Source organism: Schistocerca piceifrons, chromosome 1, assembly GCF_021461385.2.
Source record: "Schistocerca piceifrons isolate TAMUIC-IGC-003096 chromosome 1, iqSchPice1.1, whole genome shotgun sequence".
Lineage (NCBI taxonomy): Eukaryota > Metazoa > Arthropoda > Insecta > Orthoptera > Acrididae > Schistocerca > Schistocerca piceifrons.
The window spans coordinates 591,223,728-591,246,212 of NC_060138.1; the positions used below are offsets into that span (position 1 = coordinate 591,223,728).

Below are 22,485 nucleotides of genomic sequence, written 5' to 3' on the forward strand. Positions count from 1 at the left end.
AACTGCAGCCTCTAGCGAAAGTTTATCCGCGTACAAAATTTAACTACATTAAATTTTCTGCATAAAAGGTCCTATTAATTTTTGCTTCAGAACGAACAGTTTGCGCGTAGTGTGTGAGAGAATATGTGAAACTCTTGCCCGGCGGCTTGCACTGTAATTTATGTGGGTTTTGTAGACCAATTTGAGGCCTTTCCCGACTTAATAGACCACAAGTGTCATATACAAAACTATTCGTCTCTACTTCCTCCACAAAACTGTGGTACTTTGCAAACAATTATCGCTTACATCCCGTATATAAACCACTAAGTTACACGTGTCCCGGTGAAGTGAACAACTTGATGACGATACATTTTCAGCCCGCAGAGTTGGCGAACATACTTGAAATGGGGTTAGCTGGCTGGTTGTGTTTGTAAAGAACAATGATGATTAGTTTTGGTAGTCAGATGGTTTTCTCTAACAGGATTTCCAGCTTCACTACGACATGTGTTACTCTCCTCATTAGTTTCTTTAGTTTAAAATTTATAACAACAAAGTACCTTAAGTAAGTAATCCATTTATTTATTTCATTCTAACGCTGTGCTGCTGATGAAGTACGAAGCGCGATCTATGAGATCGCATGCAGATGCGAGTGATTCTTTGTAAATGGTTTGTATGACACAAAATTAACCAAAGTATGAGGTAAAGCCATCCGTACTAAATGTGCATAAGCAACTTCGAAACACTAGACGATCTTGTTACACTTAGCTATTGGCGTCTTTGAATAGCACCCATCACAGCCATAAATTAGACAGCATCGCAATTTACACTCTGCTCGCCGCTGCGAGCAGAAAGTTCTTGGTGTCATATACACACTAGTCCAAGAACAGGAAGGGTTTACGACAAGACAAAAAAAAGCACCGGTCGAACTGTTGTCAGCTGACTGCTCGCTGATAAGTGCAAAGGGAAGGGCACCTCACGGCGAGCACATGAATGGTTCCTTTTGTTGGCTGCCAGCAGATCTGTTACGAGCACACAACGGATGGCGTTCTGTTGCAAACCGTTAATTCCGGAGGCCAGATTGGGGTATGTTATTCGTCGCTTAAGATTTTAGAATACGTTCTGCTACTGTATTCCTCGGTATCTTTCGCATGTATTCATTTCGTGTACAGGCTTAACTGTTTCAGTAAACTCAATTTCAACACACTAGTGACCTGACAGATCTGCAAGAAAAACTCTTTCGTATCCAAATCTCATACTGTCATCGCGACAACTACGGTGATGTATAGAAACAACTTTTATTTGTAACTATCATTACAGAACAACGAATTCGCAATTAAAAAACTGACAACGTGAAAGTAATTTTTTATATTACTTTTTAACGGATAAAACAATGCAAATATCTGCTTAAGATTTTCATTAGATTTTGCACTGTTTTTGTGTAAGTGATAGGATTTTATTTCACATCCCAACACATTTATGGATGACAATTGTCGGATTAGAGCCACGTAAAATAATTGGTTCGAAGTACTAAATGTAAGGGCGCAACTTACGTAACGCTGCTCAAATTTAAGTTAGATCTTAATGGATGATTTTAACATTAACGTTAAGTGATGAAACCCATTTCTTTCTTGGCAGTTTTCGGTTGAAAAAATGGGGAATTTTTTGTGGGACATCGTGGAATATTCACGCTTCAGCCTCTATAGTTTCAAGAAGTTCCGCCAGGTGGCAACGCTACACGAAGCTTTCAAAATTGCTCCTAGCACGGCTGTCACCGAGTTTCTTATTATGGAACAGAGCATTGTAGATATTTATGGGCACTTTCGGGGTGTCTACAGAGGCCTGTCAGTGAAAATAAGCTGGTAACTCGTTCGGGGACGCGTCTGTAATCGTCGCAACAAGGTCGCACACAGCTACGACTCCTGCAATGTTTGAAAGTGCGGATGCACCCATTCGTGTGTGATCGACAGACCACAACCCAATACCCTGCTGCACAACTGGACCTCTCTGCTGATAGTTCTGTCACATTCGTCAACCAGTACATTCGTCCACCAGGTGTGTGCCCACTGGGTTCTTCGCCACGTAACGAAATACCATTAAGAGCAACGAAGAACCATATGTGCGGAATTGCTTACGTGTTACGAGTTTGATCGTGACAATCTTTACCGAACATCGTCACAGGCGATGAAACATCGGTTCACCACTTCGAATTGGATACAAAACAGTAATCCATGGTGTGGCGACATACCACCTCTCCTCCGAAGGAAATGTTCAAAGACGAAGCCTCAACCGGTAAGATAATGGCGACGGTCTCCTGGTAGTCTGAAGGATTATTCTGTTTGATGTCCTGCCTCATGATGAAACGATCAACTCTGAAGTGTATTGTGCTACCCTCAGAATACTGAAGAAACGACTTCAGTGTGTTCATCGCCACAAAAACGCAAACGAACTACTTCTCCCTGATAACCCCAAGACCTCACACAAGCCTGCGCACCCAAGAGGAGCTCACAAAACTACGTTGGACTGTTCTTCCTCATCCACCGGATCTCGCACCTTTAGACTTCCATCTGTTTGGCCCAATGAAGGATGCACTCCGCGGGAAGCAGTATGTGGATGTCTGGGACGTTACTGATGTAGCAAGACATTGGCTCCGACGTCGACCAGGAGAGTGGTGCTATGCGAGCATACAGGCCCTCCCAATAAGTTGCTGTAAGGCCGTCGTATTAAAGAAGATTATGTTGAAAAATAAGGGTCTGTCGCCGAAAGAGTGGGGAGTAGTACGGTGTATTGGAATCCTGAATTAAACAAACCTGCTTTCAGAGAGAAAAAAAAAGAGCTGCATTATTTATGGAATGCCCCTAGAGTTAAGTGACCAGGAAACTAGGTCGCTAAGACGTCTAAGTTACTAACAATGTGCACAATAGTTTTCACCGTGCTGTAAGAATGCTAGAGTTACTGTGATCTATCGAATTAGAAAGGCCGATAATTCACTGTGAAATGTTGAAGGAATTACAACATACGAAGAATACGTGCATGAACCGCCCACACAATGATAGTACAGCATTGTCAATGAACAATTACTCAACGACATACAGTACAATTCAGAAACGTTGTCTATGAGCAAGGCACCTTACGGGATGTCATGCGCAGTACTAAATTTACTATTTTCTTCCTTCCCTCTTAAACCTCCAGATGAGCTAGAATTTGATTTATCCGTCATAGTTGGCAACACGAATGTAGAAGAAATCTGTCATCTGACTTTCCTTAGAAGGTGCACTCTTGAAACTTTGACAACAAACCTCTCCATGATGCAGAAAGTTTTTTTTTTTTTAAATAGCGTCTGCTACCAGAATTTGATGAGCGTCTCCGTGACGCTCTTGCCCTTATTAAACTAACCCGTATGTTCCCTATTTTTGCCTTCAATCTTACCTGGTATAGATCGCAGACTCACGAGCAATACCAGCGAATCATTATAAAGCGAGTTTAAGTTACTCTTTCCTGGCAATATTTCTTAGGTGGTCGTTAAATCGCTCCGCATTTACACATTGGATATATGAGGGTTGTTGCTGTTTCCAGTTCCCGCTTCCAAATCTTGCACCTAACATTAGTGGAATCCTCCGCCTAATTTTGCAAGAACGTCACGTTCTTGTTACTCCGTGCGTCCTGTGTATATCTCATCAACTATGAACAAATTCACAGAGCTTCTGAAATTATTCAATGAATAAGCAGTACAACCTACAGTTATGCGTACCGATCCGATGAGGCTTTCTGTGAAAACTAACTACTTTTTGCCAATCGCTTGGAAGGCTTAGTTTGCCCAGCGACGTACGATAAACTGCTCGGAGAACGTGGGTAACTTTCTTCTCATTACAGAATCTTGCAAGTACATCAGAAGATCCTATAGCCTTTGCTACTATGCATATTTTTAACAAATTTTCTATTCCGCAGTAGTTTACAACATTTTCATTTCGACATTCGAGGAACGAGTGGAAGGAGGTACTATTTTACCATCTTCCTCAATGAATCCATTTCGAAAGAAGGAACTGATTTCCAGATTCTCTGCATCATCCCAGTTTCGGTGGCAGTACTATAACTGAACAGCTGTATACGTAACTCCTGTCTTCACACATGAATGAAACTGCCGATATACCAGTCCGTGCTGAAAAGTAATACCTCAATTTTGTAATATTCAAAATATTCTACATCTTTATTCTTCAAGTGTGCACCTTACTTCCCAACACAGTCACCCTGGCGACGAGCACATTTCTCCCAACGAGAAACCAATTTGTATATATCGTCACTGTAGAATGTTTGACTTCGTTAACGGATCCGTACCCTTACTTCTGCATGCACAATTCCAACACTCGCGGATGTTATGTATGTTTCGGAGACAGATACAAATCGAATGGGTCCAAGTCGGGATTGTACGGAGGATGATCGATAACAGTGACCCCAAGTCGTGGGACTGTTGCAGATATCACTGCGCTCATGTGTGGTCTGGCACTGTCACGCTGAAGGAGAGGGTGGCTGCACCATGTGTGAACGAACTCTTCGAATTCGAAACTCTATTACAGCACGCTGTTTCTCCCGCACTGACATAATTACGTTACACATCGCAATGTTACAGGCTACAATTCGGATCCCTCTAGCGTTAAAGGACTGCAAATATGTTGACTGTTAGTAACGCTTGTTTTATTTTAAAAGCTTTAATGTTTTCCACAAAAAAGAATTCGGAGGCATTACTTTACAGCATGACCTCGTTGTAGAATAGGCGAGAGAAGTTCTCTGACGCTTAGCGCGGCTGTTTCGCGCTTGTCTACCTCAACAATTCACCCAATGCAATTTTGTATACGTCTCTGGCGAAACGTCAATGTTGTCGCAGCCGTTTGCGTTTCGCAGCTGAAAAACTGGGAACAACGCTGCTAGCTGTCTGAGTTCATCTCTCGTTGTCTGTGCTGTAGGATAAGACGTCAGTTCGGTCTGCAAAATTTTACAACCAAAATCACATTGCTCTTTGTTTTCTTTCAGTGTTTGTCGGTCAACAAGGATTTCGCTTCACTGAAACGTGTGGTGACTCAAGAGACTGTAACCGAATGTTAGCTGCGTTTTAGAAGTACGTCAGTACATTATATGAACATCATCTTCAATCGAGCACACTGCAGTATTACTGAACCTTTGCATAACAGACAAAGGTTGCACCTTAGACACTTTAACAGAAATGTAGTGAAGAGATGCAGTATTTAGAACTATAACAGTGGGTTTTTAATTATTTTTAGTTTTATAAATGTTCACAACGAACTGGGATTATAAAATGTTGATATCTAACAGAGAGGATTTCTAGTACGTCCAACAAATGCAATTTCCTCTGCATTCAAGTGAGATGTCCAGCTGTACGATAGTGCACATGTGTAAAACACGTCGACCCTCCATTGTGACTTTTGCTCCAATCTACGCTAGCAGTCGGTGCGTCGGGATGTAGAATCTACGACCTCGTCAGATCGGCGTCTGTGGATGGGACAGTTGCCCCGCAGAGGAATTGGATTACTGTTAAAAAGAGGAGCGGACGCGATAATGATAGCCTATGACCCCATGCGTCAAATCCTCAACTGGCTCACATCCAACCACAAACACAGTAACAAACGATTCATTGTTACACTGGCGTCCTTGAGTTACGCGTCTCATTAAGATGCTATCTTCCCCTTCCTTTTCTTGTAGCCAACTGAAAAGTTTGAAGCACTGCTGGTATATATTATCTCATCGCAACTGAAAAGCTTTCTAGAACTATTATTATCATCATCTGATTTGGTTTTTCAGCTTCATTTTATACTTTTGTATCTGTCTAAGGAGGGAAGGTCTAGTCTGATTTTACGGGGTTTGGTGTGGCATTTGTGTCTTTCCGATCCGCGTGCTATAAATAAGAAATGTGAACTCTGGTTACGTCATTGCCACAAATGCGTCGGAACAGGACCAACGTGCTGTGCTGTTATTCGTTTCTTGACTGCCGAAGGACAAACACCGATATACACCCACGGGAGAATGAAGAAAGCGTATGGGGTAGCACGTATATCGAGAACTACCGTTGTGGAATGGTAGGGTGCTTGCTGCTTCATGATAACGCGCGTCCTCACATTGCAAATGTCGTAACGCACAAATTATACCAACTCATGTGGAAGCCTCGGTACTGATCTCTCACAATGAGATTATCGAGCCTTAGGTCCCGTCCCTCAAATATGGCCTTGAAGGATCGACGATGCCTGTCGGCGCAGGATGTGCAGCAGGCAGTTCCTGACTTCTTCAAGCAGCAGGAAACGGTATTTTGTCAAAAGGGTATCTTCTACCTGGTGTGTCGGTGGGTTAGAAAATATGATCACCGGACAAAATATTACTCACCCTTAAAGAAGTAGGCTGGTCGCTTTGGAGCGCCGTAAATTGTGTAGAATTAGCACCAGGCAGAGTCTTCGGTGAATAAAACACGGTAACTAGACAATAGCCGACTGAAGACCTGTAGTGTGGTACGAAGAGTCTAGATTTCGCCTCTTTTCAAACCCTACATGGAGTCGAGGGCGCTCTTCGGCCGATGAGATGTTTGACCCGCTGTGTGTGGAAGGTGTATTTTTAGGCTAAGGTGGTTCTGTGACGTTTCGGAGTGTTTTCATACCATGATTTGCGCCCACTCATTCGTGAACCATTCGCTTTTTCATCTGCGTCTTCATAATGACTATGCCGTGGACACTCCCCCTATTTTTATTATCCCTTCAAGAACAGCAATTTCAGAGGACTGCATACCTGCGTTTTTGACTTCAGTACTCACGCACTCTTGATCCCACAGAAAACGTCTGGGACTATATGGAACAGCGAGTGAAACATCCCCCGCGATTTGCTAGCCCTAAGGGACCTTCCTCGCCAAATTGAGGCCATTATCAAAGCTATATGCGATGTCATACAGTATTAGCGTGATGTCTTCTGGAGTGACTAATATTTTCCCAAATATATATACCTTCTAAGATCAAAATGCTAACTGCCTTACTGTATTTGGCTCATGGAATAGATGTAATCCAAAAACGACTCGTTCACTGCCCATAGGTCATGGTCACGCAGAGGCTAAAATGAGGTTGACAATTTGTCGTAACTTCAATCTTAATCCCTAGTATTATTCCACCAAGATACCAAGTAGGTGGCGCAAGGTCTGAACGACTAGGCTCGCATGTGGGGAAGAAGGTGACTCAAATTTCCTAGTAGTAATCCAAATTTAGGTTACCGTCGTTTCATTAAATCTCTTAAAGCAAATTGTCAGGATTTTTAATTTGAAAATGTACGGACTGCTTCGTTTTTCTCTCTAATGACTTTATACCAAATGACCACAGTGAATGCTTATTACCCGAAGGGTGCCACCGGACAAAACATATTAAGGAACGGGTAATGCAACTAACCACACATGTGGTCGACAGTAATCAGGATTCTCGCAAGGTCTACTGCAGCACACTATTCCGTACACTCCACAATAGATAGTAAGTTGCAAGCATCGGCGAGTGTTTCCGAATTGGAACCCCCTCTGTTAACAGAAGACGGGAAGAGGGCGACAGTTTCACAAGAAGGGCCAACTGCTGGAACTATGTTCGAAGCGCCCGAAGCAGTCTGGATGGAGCCTGTCACGAGCAAGTTGACGTGAGCGGCGTGGCACGAACGGCGCGCTGGAGGCGACCACTCGCTGTGAGGAAACGCTCAACCAGAGTAGCGGGCGGGGGAGGCTAGGCCGTCTTGCCGCTGAAAACCGGTCCGCGGCACACTGGGCGCATTCCTGTCGGCTGCTCTTTAAGGCCGCTCGACCCGACGTCCTCTCGCGGCTTTCTCCTCGTGCCGACGAAAGACGTAAGGCTTGCTTCTGTTGCTTAACCGAACACAGTTTTCAACCGGTAGTAGCCTTCAGACAACCAAAGATTGTTTAGGTGGGCTCTTGACTGCGTCAAATACGTCACCCTTACAAAACAGGACAGCTTAAGAGGCAAATAATCTGCTTTTATTCTGCCATCCCTTGCAAAATGCCATCCCACAATACCAGTTCTTCGTTACATGTTTTGCAGTACTTTTCCGTCGTTCCTGTTAGTAATTACATCAGATGGCGGCAGACAGACGTCATTAATACATTTTTTGCTATCAAAATTAACAATTTTTAAATGTACTAAGTAATACGAGGGCGTGCTGAAAAGTAATACCTCCGAATTTTCATTCTGTTCACAAGATAGGATGAGGTATTACGTGCCATGCATATTACTACTCGGTTGACTTCGTTTCGCTAGAGGGCTCCGAACTGTAGCATGTAGGTGCGTGATGTAACTGTGTCTGTATATTGCGAGACCTTCAGAAAACAAAGCACGAATCCAAAGACTTCGTCCACCCACTGAGCACCCTCCTTCAGCATGACAATCCGAGGCCACGAAAGAGCGCTGCGACATCTGCAACAATCCGATGCCTTGCGTTCACTGTCATCGACCATCCTCTACACTGTCCCGACTTGCTCCCATCCGATTTGCAACTGTTTCCAAACTTAAAGAACACCTACGACGACTTCACTTTCATAGTGGTACAAACAGTAGTAAAGTTGTGGCTCTGCCAACAGTCAAACATTGTACAGTGGCGGTATCAACAAACTGGCCTCTCGTTGGGAGAAATATGTTCGTCGCCATCGTGACTACGTTGAGAAACAAATATGTACACTTGACAAATGATGACGTAGAATGTTAACCAAGTTGGTTCTATGTGAAAACTTTTAAGACGTTTTACATAAAAATTAGGAAACATTACTTTCCACAGTATCAACTTGTTTAGCAAACAGCCTATTCTGCTCTTTCTACTACTTGGTGTCTGAGCACCCGAGCTTGAGCCTGTAATTTTACAGGGGATAGTGTTTCACTGACTCCTATTGGTGTTGGCGCAGTGCTGCTTATACGTACGTTAAGACTATGTCCAGAATAACATCGAAGTGTTTGCGGTAAGGTGAGTTCTGCAAAGACGTTGTTCTCAATTAATTCCGGACGTACTATTATTTAGCAGACGGAAAAATGGTCGTATAATGGTAACTGATGTTGTAGTGATATCCATATGGTTGACAATGGAGCTCTGTGGAAATGTGTGTTTCCTCCAAGAATTTCTTCGCAGCTGATATTACATCGTCTTCAATCATTATGAAAACTCAGTGAAAGGAAGTTTACGGTCGCTTCAATGTCAAAAGAGATATTTTGATTTATTTGAACTCGAATGGGAGAGGAAATCTGTCCTGGTTTTCTTGAACGAACAATTCCGGTACAAGACTGACGTGACTGTGAAACACTGTAAAATCAAAATTATGATAGTCGTGCTGTGCTTCGGAACCTCATTGTCTTGAAAAAACTGCGAGACCTTTCTCAGTGAACATCCACAAAACTCACTTTCTCTCCGAAAGAAGCTGGCTTTGTTCGATTAAGCTATATTGGTATTACTCTTCGTAGGTAAACTGATGGCTGTAGAAAGATGCACCACAACTATAGTCAGCAATGTCTGCCCGTGTCTCCTGCGTCCCCTGCAGTGCACTTCCAAAGTTTCACTCATCAGGGTCAAGTTCTGAAGGCTTCTTCATTGATTGAATAGTTGATGTGACGCCACTGGTGTCACTTTTGCTCGCTTAGAAAGAAACTGGACGCGAAGCGAACCATGAAAATCGCTTAACGCTTTCGGACTTCTCTAACGGGTAAGGCTGCCGTTTTGAAATACGAAGACTCGGGAAGCACCAATCGTCCGTCAAACGTTTATATGTACCTATACTAAGTCATCGCGCGTCAGGCAAGAAAAAAGAACGATCCATTACTTTTCCATACCTATGCAACTAGGCATGTTTTTCCAGTGTTTAATGCTGAGTGCTTGAACTCACCCCAAGTAGAGGATTTTTGCCCTAGAGGCTTTAAACCACTTCTTACATATATTTGAGGCAGACAGAAGATCCACAATCACAACCAGAAAAAATTAATGCCCCTAAACTTTAACGAATGCAAGTATTTTGAAGTGGGTCAGAAACGTAGGACGGGACATCGAAGTTAGTGTGTCTAAAAATTACTGCAGATTAAACAAATGCAATCAAATTAAAGAAACATTCTTTTGAATCTAACTTCACTGTAAGAGGGGAGGTGGGGTGGGGTGGGGTGGGTAGCGAAAAGATTTTGCTACCAGGTAGAGTTCGCATAAAAAATAGAAAATTTTTACGCTGGGAATGCAGCCACGTCAGTGCTTGTATAACAGTCTATCGGGCGAACTTCGCGGCAGGTGCCGCTCGTTGCTCGGAAGCAGGCGGCCAAGGTCGAATGAGAAACGAGCAGCGGAGCGGACGCGACGCACGGAGGTCGTTAGTTGATACGCCGCTGGTTGTGGACAATCAGATAAACGGCCCGAGTCTTTGTATTTCGAAACGGCAACCTTCCCCATTAGAGAAGTCCGAAAGCGTTAAGCGATTTTCATGGTTCGCTTCGCGTCCAGTTTCTTTCCAAGCGAGCAAAAGTGACGCCAATGGCGTTACATCAACTATTCCATCAATGAAGAAGCCTTCAGAACTTCATCCTGATGAGTGAAACTTGGGAAGTGCACTGCAAGGGACGCAGGAGACACGGGCAGATAATTTAACCGATGTGCGCGCACGCACAAAGAATTCTGGAGACTCTTCATTTTAAGGGGCTCACCTACATTATGTTACAGCGAAACGAAGGCCACCCTTATGAATTACAATTACCGAAGCATATTACGAAACCATGAAGGAGCATAAAGAGAAGCACTGCGCGACTTACAATTATTTAAAAAGGAAGTATGGGCTATTGCAACTGCTCACAATAAACATCTACGGGCCACCGCACGCTGAAAGCCTTTGTATACAGAGCTAATGTAAACACGTTTGTTTTGCCTCGTTTACATCCAGCTTCTTCTGCCTGGGACCTTATCTTTTCTCAGCGTTGCTTGCTAAGCTCAATGTCCACGATGCTGAACCCAGCAGGAGACAGGCCGAGCACTATACACATTTGCGGCGAGTCATAAGCGACCAATCACTTAACAGAATCTTCCGTCGGTTCTTGGTAGAACAACATTATAATAAATGAGAAGCACTAGTTTGCTTTTGTTCTACAATATTACTTTTATTGTTAACCAGCTTTCGGCTTACAAGGCCATATTCAGACATTCAGTAAATGTCTTGTAAGCCGAAAAGTGGTTAACAATAAAAGTAATATTGTAGAACAAAAGCAAACCCGACCAATCACTATTTACACTTCTCTAACACCAAGCGTACACCGCAGAGATGGTGCTCGATGCCCTTATGGTCACATTTTCACACAAGAAACATATTTTCTGCAAGTCAGTGTCATGTCGTTTCCGGTGTACAGGTGGTAGGTGTTTGCTAGTTTCATAACGCCGTAGAAAAACGTGTGTTTTCGCGGAATGTTAAGCTACAAAATATCGTTAGACTTTGTATGCTATCGTCATTCATTAAACACCACACTCATCGAAATACAAACATTCGCTGCAAGCAGTCAAACACTAATTGAATTCGAGAGGACGTACTTTTCTTCCTTGATGCGTACTCTACCGAAAGTGTCCACTTACACCCCCACCCCCCCCCCCTCCCACCCACTCATGATATCTTGGTTCACGTCAGCTCCTAGAAGAATAAATTAAAGTATTAAAGAGTTCTCCAACAACACGTACAAAATCTTCCCTCACTGCTTTCTTAGATGTAGGTTAAGCCGGCGCATGGTTAGAAAAATCTAAACCGGTGTCCTAAATAACTGAATCGAAGTAAAAGCTACTCTCCGGCGCCATTAAAGTGAGTAACTGCAGTGGAATTACACTGATGTGTGTCATCAGTCCGTAAATGTGTGATGACGCATTCGCAGGCATACACAGAGCTAACACGTGGTTGTGTGATCGGGGGATGCCCTCTGCGTACCAGCAGCGGTCGACGGCTTGGGCGCGAAGTTCGGCTGGACATCTGGCAACGAGGCGGGCGCAGAAGTCTGGTAGCATGACGGCCTGCGCCACATGCACATGTTGTATTAAACAATCCCTCCGGGCAGCTGCACGCAGCGTCCTCCATTCTCTCGCCGCGGTCACAATCACCGCGTCAGTCCGCCAGTCGTTCAAACGGATCTCTGCTGCCTTATATTCGTTACCTACGTTCTGCCAAAACGCAAAGGTTCTCTCACAAAACAGATTGTTTTTGAAACTCCAGTTTTTATATAGTACTTGTTGATGCCTAGAAATATACCCAAATAGTACTTGTTGATGCCTAGAAATATACCCAAACTAGAAACAGACTACGGAAGTTGTTTACACCAAAGCTCAAATACCGAGATCAATTTTATTAGGTATTTCGCTGAACAAGCTAATTTGTATATTGTCACCAAACTTAATTCTATCATCGAAGTTACTGTAAGCAAACTCTCCGCTACAATATTTATAAAATTAAAACAATTTTAGATTTACAGAGTTGGCGTAGTGATAATCTGTTTCCTAAAAAATTAGACATTTTTCGTATTCAGATATATTTTGAAACTAACTTAAATTCGCTCAAAACAGACTCAACCTAAAGCGGTCACGTAATTTGGTGTAGAAAAATATTGGAAATGGAGACATGGTGCGAAGAACGCTGACTATACATGCTCCCCAAGCTTGTTAAGAACCATTTAACAATGAGCAGGTAAAGTATTTTCACAAAAATACCAGTTCACATTATGCTGCAACTTTAGTCTGCTATGAAACAGTGCAACTGGCATGTGAAGAATGAACCCGAAGTTCACAAAGTTTGACAGACGTATCTAATATTTCCGCTTTTTTATCTTCAAGCACCATTTAGGACGACCCCGGATTTTCAAACAAAAATACTGTGCGGTTTCTACTAGGTTCAGAATTATCCTTTCCCGATATTTTGCAAACTCTACTCCTTCCACGAGTACATCTTTAATATACAGTCGCAACACTGAATAATAATAATAATTCAGTTAGTCTCCTGCAAACAGATTGAATAAAGCCGTTTTCTGAATTGCCAAAACGGTGGCAAACTAAAACTTAACTGGTGGCAACCGTTAAAGAGTTTGTTTACAACTACTTTCAAAACACGAAGTTCATAACGCTTTCGATCCTCCTCCCACACAAATTAAACGATCGCTCATACGGATCTGCGAAGTTATCAGAGACTGAAATAACCAATCAATTTGATTAAAGGTATGAATCAAGGGCCCGTAGCAGTCTCAACGCTGGGACTTTTTTCGCAAACAGCAGACGGACTGGGTGAGTCAGACTGGTGCATATGGGCGTACTGCTAACAGGTGGCACGTTGAAGCTTCACGGTGAAAACACCGCCGCGAGACGCTCCTCCACGCGTTTCTCGGCCCCAATTTCACGGAAAACCATAAACAGTGACTTTCCTTGCCACTTATCTTACGAACTGCTCTACTCTGAAAGACGAGTTCTCCCTTATGGCTTACTCATTCATCCAACATGACTATCGCGGCGTATGCACTCTTTTAAATTCCTGCTCACGAACAGTATATAAAATTAAATGCGCACTTACAATAATTAGCTAGTCACAAAAATAACTGTTAATGTCTATCGATTATTAATCGGTCATCTTGGTCAAAGGCTTTCTTTTCTTAATAACACTTAAAGACACGTTAACACGAGAATGTCTTTCTCAAACAGTACCATATCCGCAATGATCGAACTAGATTTACAGTCCTAATGTGTAACTGTCGCCCGTGCGCATGTCGTACACTGTAGTAGGCCTTAATAGTACTGCGCAATAAATTTTCGTTCTGGGGAAGTTCGACGTATCCCTTTGGTGGCTACTGTCGCTACGTACAGATGCATTAGTGTTATTTTGTAATCCAAGCAGATTACCTTTGAGAAACAGTTACCAAAATGTTAAAGCATGTTCCAATCACTACTGGAACAAGTATATCACAATTTGACAATAGCACAACACTTTACGAACAAAAAAAAACTAAATATTATTCGGTTTTTCTCTATATTGTGAAAACGGTATCTCCAACGAAATCTTGTTTCACGCAGAACAAATGAGCTAGTTGCGCTTCCATATGGTACACAATTGCTGTTTACGCTAATACGTCATGGTAGAAACCAAAGTCAGTTTTTTAATAACGTATTGTTGAATCACGAGAACAAAACAATGATTTATATCACAAACAATGCCAATATATCACCCAAACTAAATCATCAGATAGGCGATAGATACTATCCACATAAGTTTTTATAGGAAGCGTTTATACATTGAACGAATCTAAAATGGATATTTCGTCCAAATAATAACTGACGTTCCCGTGAGTGCTACAAAAACAAGGAAAATCCATACTGTAACTACATAAATTCCCCGTGAAAAAGGAATCCCCGAGCAACACTGATCCCATCTCCAGTCTGACTCCGCAATATTTGGGCGGCGTTTGATGCCAGAGAGCAAAATGGCCTTCAGCCGCTGACCCGCCAAGCAATGTACACTCTTCGCTTACGAAGTTCTCTGATCACACTTCGTCACTCGCCGTAAACACGAATAACTCTCAACCGCCGGCGTACTGCTAGTAGTACTGTGTCGTCAGTTCCCGTTCCGGCATTCTTGCTCGGTAATCTCAAGACATTTCCGGCAATCATTTACCAAATGAGGTTCCTGCCTTGCAAAAGGAAAATTACATGTGCTTTTGACCATACATTACACTGTCAATACGCCCCTAACTTACCAATATTCCTGCTAATTCAAGAGCAAAAAATAAATGTTATTACAAGAAAGAACGATAATTGATACGGATAGCATATCAAGTAGAAATCGTAAATCACATCTGTGGGCTGAGTCTCAAATGCTCATTCGCTGCGCGATGGTAAACTAAATAAGAAATGCACGAACGCAATAGCGTGCAACCAATATCGCTATCAACGATGCAAGCACAGTTTAAACAGTATTATAGCACACTTAACAGCTACAGTCATTTTTTCTAGCTCTCAACTACTATTCCTCATACAGTTTACTAACTTCGTCTGACAGCACCTACACAGATAAACAAAACACACACACACACACACACACACACACACACACACACACAATCCACAGAAATCCGCTTCTGATTTTTGACGACTTGACGAACAAAGTGAACTCAGCGACCACACCACTGCGGAGGAGCGGTCGATTGCTGAGACGTATTGCGTTATCCTAGAGCACTAATCGACATAAGTAGTGGGCGTACTTACTGGGTAATACATTCCCTGCGGCGGAAGAAAAAATGCCCCTGAGCCCCACAGTTTGGCTGTTGGTGATGAACGGCTAGCACATAGAAATCTCTGTACCGACGGCACACCGCACTCGCCCTTGCCCGGCTTACGACCAGCCTGGACGGAAACACCGTTCACAACACGTCACGTTCAACTGGCGACGGAGCTACACGGACTGGCCACTCTCTCGGTCGTGCACACGGTAACAAGCGCCGCAGAACTGTGACTACGATAGCCGGGCAGCAGGTTAGGCACGCTCGTAAGGCGAGGGGACGCGAAACGGTAAGCGACTGCACACTCACACACTCGCGCGGGCCGGCAGCACACTTCACTTTCCCGACTTGGCTGCTACCTTCAGACTGCCCCACCGCCTCTACCGCCTCGCCTGCAGAATGCAGATCAATGAATTCCCCTCCGCACCGCCAGCCAGCGGGGACTGTTGCCAACTCTTCGCGCGCGACTCCACCGCCCTGACATCTAGCGGCAGCTGGTGCAACTGCGACAATCCGACGGACAGCGCCCTCTTCTCGGCTGTGGTGGCGGCACTGATACCGTAAGATTTCATGTACGAGCATGAAACTAATTCTCAACGAATTAATGTTAATTCTTTCAATTAAACAAATGTCTTCAAGTTAAACGCTGGTAATTTCCTGATGTCAAAACAGTGAAGGGAACATTATCATATGCACAAGATACTCCCGTTCCCAGAAAAAAACTCGGTAATGAAGAATTAAAGCCAAAATTTCATTTCTTGTCTATTGTTCTGTAGTGCCACGTAAATTGGGCTTGTCGTTCCTTCAGTGACGTGTCAATGGTTTCCAAACACGGTGAACGCAATCGTGGTCCAAAATGTAAGACTGGTTTATTGGTGTGCTCTTCGTTGTGAAGAAGAGGACTGGAGATGCTCGAATGAGAACTGTAATGCCAAAATTTTTACAGTCTGAAGCGGAACAGCATTTTTTCTGTTGGTCCCAATATTTTTTTTTCTTTTACTTGCAACCAGATCTTCAGAAAATACAACGGAAAAATAAAACCTGAGTCACAAACATAAAATGCGAATTACAAACACTATTGGAAAAAGAATACTCTAAAATAAAGCAAGGTCTGTTCTTGTGGATCAGCATATGTTTACTTTTAATGTGTATAAGATGCGTTCGTTGCCAATCTAACGAAAAGGCCATTTTGGATGTATACAGGATGAACCATAACTTCAACAACAAAATTTCGCAAGTTGTCTAGAGATATTTCAAATGTTCAAATGTGTGTGAATTCCTAAGGGACCGAACTGCTGAGGTCATCGGTCTCTAGACTTACAAAATACTTATACTGACTTAAACTAACTTATGCTAAGAATAACACACACACCCATGCCCTAGGGAGGACTCGAATCACCGGTGGGAGGGGTCGCGCAATCCGTGACATGGCGCCTCAAACCACGCGGCCACTCCGCTCGCTAGGGATATTTTCCGACTATTTTGGTATGAGGTTGCATTCAGTGGTTCGTTACAGAGTGATTACATTTCATTAGTTTTCTTAACCTTTGCATCGGTATTGCATTAGAAATATCTGCACAACAGTGACATTGTTGACAGTATGCGTTGTATGTCTTGTTTGGAGACAAAATCTCATGGAATTTGCTGTTGACAACACTAAGGCCTATTTTACTCTTGGTCCTCAAGCTTGCATTCAGTGCTGCTTGGTCCAGTCTCGGGTTGTTTCTTTTAAGCAGTGTTAGTACGTTAATTGTGGTACACAAGGGTATGGATAGGTTTATTCATGAGAATCGGCCGATATGCATTTCGTCTGTGAGTTCACGTTGAACACAACGGAAAAACGCCACGAAGACGATATGCTCAGCTGTTTCCGCTGCGACGCCAACCCCGTAACAGCAGTTTTGCATATTTATTTACGTATAGCCATATATTTTCGTGTTATTACGTTTTGGTGATTGGATATTAGTGTTTTTCACTGTTATGGAAGTATTTTCACAGAAGCAAAGGTAATTCTAGCAACAAAGGTTGTTATGTAATAATGGCATTATTATTTCATAACGCGCCACCTGAGACCACGGGTCTTTATGTACCAAAATACTCAGAAAATATCCCTGAACAAACTCCTGAAATTTTGTCGATGGAGTTCCGATTCATCCTGTATAACTGACGAGTTGTGCGTAGCTTCTTCTCCCACTCCCAGCACTACGTGTGCGCGTCCTCAACGCGTGAGGTAAAACATGAACTCAATTTTTTTTATAACAATAATTCTACAGCTACAGCCACACTGTACAAAATACTGTGAAGTGCTCTAGCTCAGCTACTTCCTACTGTAACAGTTAATAATATTTCTTCCCGTTCCTTTCACATATGGAGCGGTTAAACGACGAATCACACAAATCCAAAGGCTATCAGTTCAACTTAGTTAGGGATAAGAGTTTACGAACTAATTTAATTGGAAAGGTCGCTTATCTAATCTTGTATGGAAGGAAAATCAAAGACTGCGCTTTATTGCCGGAACAGAAGATGCAACAGGTTTGCTAAAGAGACTCGCTATATTACGCTTGTCCGTTCTCTGCTAGAATATTGCTGTGCGTTCGGGGATCCTTACCAGATAGGATTGACAAAGAACACCGAAAAAGTTCAAAGAAGGAGGCCTCGTGAAATATGGGAGACAGTCAAGTATATGACAGGCGAGTTCGGGTGGCAGTCATTAAAAAAAGACGTTCTTCGTTGCGGCTGGTTCTCTTCAGGAAATTTCAGTCTCGAACTTTCTCCCCCTATTGCGAAAATGGTTTGTGAAAAATGATCATCGTAATAAAATAAGAGAAATCAGAGAACGTAAAAAGCTCGTAAGGAAGACTCAGGTGTTCGTTTTTCCCGCGCTATTCAAAAGTGGGACGGTAGAGAAGTAGTGGGAAACTGGTTCGATGAACCGTTCGCCAGACAATTTAGTGTGAACAGCAGAGTAGTCACGTAGCTGTAGATGCAGATATGCATCATAAAAGAAGGAAAGTAGAATATAAGCATTGAAACACGAAGGACCAGTGTCATATGCGTATGTAAAACGGAATATCGCAGAGCGTTATGTCGACAATTGGTAGCACTCTTGCTCTTCTTTCGCCAGCAGGACATTATCTCGCGTTGGTAATTTGCATGTCGCTTTCGATGCCGCTTGGACAGGGTAGCGCAGCATCCCACTGCAGCCGGAGTGAGGGAGCGAGCGAGGAGGACTCGGGGCGCAGGTAATCCGTGACGTAGGTGGCAGGTAAACTGGTTGCAAATTTCGCAGATTTCTGGTTGGGTGCAAGCTTCACTGGTGCAGTTTTCATATCCCTCGGTGACACACGGGATGCAATATGTGCCAGAATTTTCTACCTGAATGATGTTCGGTCGGCCACCACTGCTCCAAGAGTGCGTCGATCTTGACTTGCGTCTGTACAACGCGAGCTCCCAGAGCCTGGTATACAGGTGTGGTTAAGTGTTCCGTAGACTACCACTCAAAGCAGCGTCACACCACCGATGCATTGTGACCAACATGTGCAGCAGTCCGTCGATGCGTCTACCCAGTTACCAGCGGGCCCATAACATGAGCTCGTTTAAATGGCTGCAGTTGTTCAACAGGAGCATGCGCTCGTCGATGGGGCATGGTTGTTCCTAGAATGAAAGCTGCAGTAGCTGTCCACATCTAAACTCAGCACAGTAATTGTCTGCACAGGAATAACAGAGGGTTCACAGACGAGCATTTTGCGCGCCATCTGATCGCCGATGACTGTGACAAACGAATCGCTAGCACTACAACTGCTCATTATGCACATATCATATACCCTGGTACAACCGAGCTTAGTCCTTGAGGATACTACAATTTTTGCCACGCCGTATATGACCTGCATATGACATAAAATCTTACTATTTCGTAAGATATTGTATGTGGTTAGCTATGCCATTTTAATGACTTTATGTAGGGTGCTAAAAAAAGTGTCGAACACTTTGAGAGGTGGTAGTACTCATCGAAACAAGAAAAAGAGTCCAATAAACATGGGTCCAGAAACGCATACTTTCCGAGATAAACGCGTGTTTTTAGAAAGGGCTGCGTGACGCTTGGTTGCGGATATTAGCACAGTCGTTGCACTGACGCTCTGTCAAATGTGTTAGGAGGGTATTACGTCTTACTCACAGTACTCTACTCGCCATTGGGTGGTCTGCAGTCAGTTGTGTCGTTCAAGTCGTGTTGTAGGCCACGTTAGTTTTCAAATGGTTCAATGGCTCTGAGCACTATGCGACTTAACATCTGAGGTCATCAGTCCCCTAGAACTTAGAACTACTTAAACCTAACTAACCTAAGGACATCACACACATCCATGCTCGAGGCAGGATTCGAACCTACCTGCGACCGTAGCGGTCGCGCGATTCCAGACTGAAGCGCTTAGAACCGCTCGGCCACATCGGCCGGCTACGTTAGTTTTCGGCCTGTTTGTGTGCCTTATTGCACAGTACAGTCAATCCTGGGTTAAGTATCAAGGTGTTCTACCTTCTTCCAAACGCGGTTTGACTTTTGTGCTTATTGTTATAAATGGTGTAGTACATTTCCATTTTCTCTCTTCCACCACTTCTTAGCAATGGAAGCCTACTACTCAACAATTGGAATGGTGGAAATGATATTCTGCGATGGTTTATCAAATGCATGTAACTTGTGAGCTCGTGCCCTCTACGCTGAAAAACATCCACAAGCGCAGAGTGCCATCTTTTAAGCTCTTCGGCAGGCTTTTCCAGCGTCTGAGGGACGCAGGTACCCTTGCACCTCGGAAGACACAGTGGATGCTCCTGCACAGTCCGCACGTCTGACATGGAGGGGCATGTGCTACGTTCGGTGGAAGAAACCCCTGAGACCAGCGTGCGACGATTAGCGACACCAGAAGGCTTGTCTCGCCCTATGGGGAGGTACTTCGTTAACAACTCCTGTACCCATATCATCTACAGCGCGTTCAGGCCTTAAGGCCACAGGATCATCATGGTAGACTGCGGGTTTGTCAATGGCTATTGCAGAAGTGTCCATCAGATCCACAGTTCCCATCCAAGATTTTATTCACGGATGAGGCAGAGTCCACAAGAAATGATGACGTAAATTGCCATAATCAGCATGTGTGGCATATGTAAATCCCCAAGCAATTCGCGAAAGAGGGCATCAACACCGATTCTCAATGAACGAGTGGGCAGGTGTACTTGGCGACAGATTAAAAGGGCCATACTTGCTACCACAAGGATTAATTGGGGCGCATTACCTGGACTTTCTCATTAACATATATCCTACCATGCTGGAGGCTGTGCCACTGTAGCAACGAACGCAAATGTGGTTCATGCATGATGGCGCACCACCACGCTTTCGTCACAATGTGCGCGAACATCTGACACAGGCATTCCAGGACCACTGGATTGGTCATGCGGGCATCCACACCTTTGCCTGCTCGTTCCCCGGGCTTCAGTCCCCCAGATTTCTGGTTATGGGAACTGGTCTACGCCACTCCAATCAAAGATGTGCGGACACCACAGGGTCACATCTTCAATGCTTACCAGCATGTGTAACAACAACATGGTATACTTCAAAGTCTGCATCATTCCTTACGCCGGAGGGCTGAGCGGTGCATTGCCACGATTGGGCGCCACTTTGAACACCTCCTGTAAACACGTGTTTATCGCAAAAAAGTGCATTTCCGGACCCATGTTTTGTTGGACTTATTTTTCTTGTTTCGATGAGTACTACCACCTCTCAAAATATTCAACAATTTTTTTAACACTCTGTACAGTATTCTGCTCCTTAATGAACATATTAAGTGACAGGAGTGCATCCCTAAATCGACTATGGCAAGTTCTCAAAGGTTATTTTATTTTTTTAGGAACTACTCTTAGTCCTTCACATGTGTAGGGACAGAAAAATTGGCGATGTGTATCTCAGAACGGGAAGACTTCAGAGAAACATAAACCGCAGATGTTCCAGCCAACATTGCTTCCACTGTGAAACACCTCGTGCATGGTTATCTCCCAATTTACGTTTACTGAAGGACGTCCCAAAAACTATGAAATACTTGAGTTGATCAAGTTCAGTCTCACTGTTTCGTTAAGTTTTCAGTAAAGGAGTCGTCAACTGTAGTTTACTTTGTTTCCTAAACTTTAATCCTACAAAATACTTGGGATGTGGATCGCTGAATTGTATAAAACGTCTGTAGTGAGAGTTTATTTTGGTAATGTGGGAAACTACTCCTTACTTCAATCCGTCAGGTAGTACTTCCTGTTACAGCGTTACTCTTCAGCAACACCACTATAAAACTATGAGTAACGGCTCTGAGCACTATGGGACTATGAGTAACGGAGATCTGCCTTTATCTAATTGATATTTTGGCCCTAATGGTGAAACTGAAGGGAACGGATGACACGCGTAAAGCTGAAATACCAAACACCTTTTTCCAAAGCTGTTTCACAGAGGAAGACCGCACTGCAGTTCCTTCTCTAAATCCTCGCACAAACGAAAAAATGGCTGACATCGAAATAAGTGTCCAAGGAATAGAAAAGCAACTGGAATCACTCAATAGAGGAAAGTCCACTGGACCTGATGGGATACCAATTCGATTCTACACAGAGTACGCGAAAGAACTTGCCCCCCTTCTAACAGCCGTGTACCGCAAGTCTCTAGAGGAACGGAGGGTTCCAAATGATTGGAACAGAGCACAGGTAGTCCCAGTCTTCAAGAAGGGTCGTCGAGCAGATGCGCAAAACTATAGACCTATATCTCTGACGTCGATCTCTTGTAGAATTTTAGAACATGTTTTTTGCTCGCGTATCATGTCATTTCTGGAAACCCAGAATCTACTATGTAGGAATCAACATGGATTCCGGAAACAGCGATCGTGTGAGATCCAACTCGCTTTATTTGTTCATGAGACCCAGAAAATATTAGATACGGGCTCCCAGGTAGATGCTATTTTTCTTGACTTCCGGAAGGCGTTCGATACAGTTCCGCACTGTCGCCTGATAAACAAAGTAAGAACCTACGGAATATCAGACCAGCTGTGTGGCTGGATTGAAGAGTTTTTAGCAAACAGAACACAGCATGTTGTTATCAATGGAGAGACGTCTACAGACGTTAAAGTAACCTCTGGCGTGCCACAGGGGAGTGTTATGGAACCATTGCTTTTCACAATATACACTCCTGGAAATTGAAATAAGAACACCGTGA

The 22,485-nt window shown here is 43.5% G+C and overlaps 1 protein-coding gene across 16 annotated transcripts in view; it reads right to left on the minus strand.

The window, feature by feature from the left end:
• The window catches only part of LOC124803042 (RNA binding protein fox-1 homolog 3-like), a 454,277-nt gene extending 438,607 nt beyond the window's left edge, over positions 1–15,670 (minus strand). For all 16 annotated transcript variants that reach the window (XM_047264242.1, XM_047264203.1, XM_047264181.1 and 13 more), the window contains exon 1: positions 15,244–15,670. In XM_047264242.1, the coding sequence (XP_047120198.1) occupies positions 15,244–15,255 (12 nt within the window). In that variant the 5' untranslated portion in view covers positions 15,256–15,670. The remainder of the gene's footprint in view (positions 1–15,243) is intronic.
• Between the last annotated feature and the right edge of the window lie 6,815 nt (positions 15,671–22,485).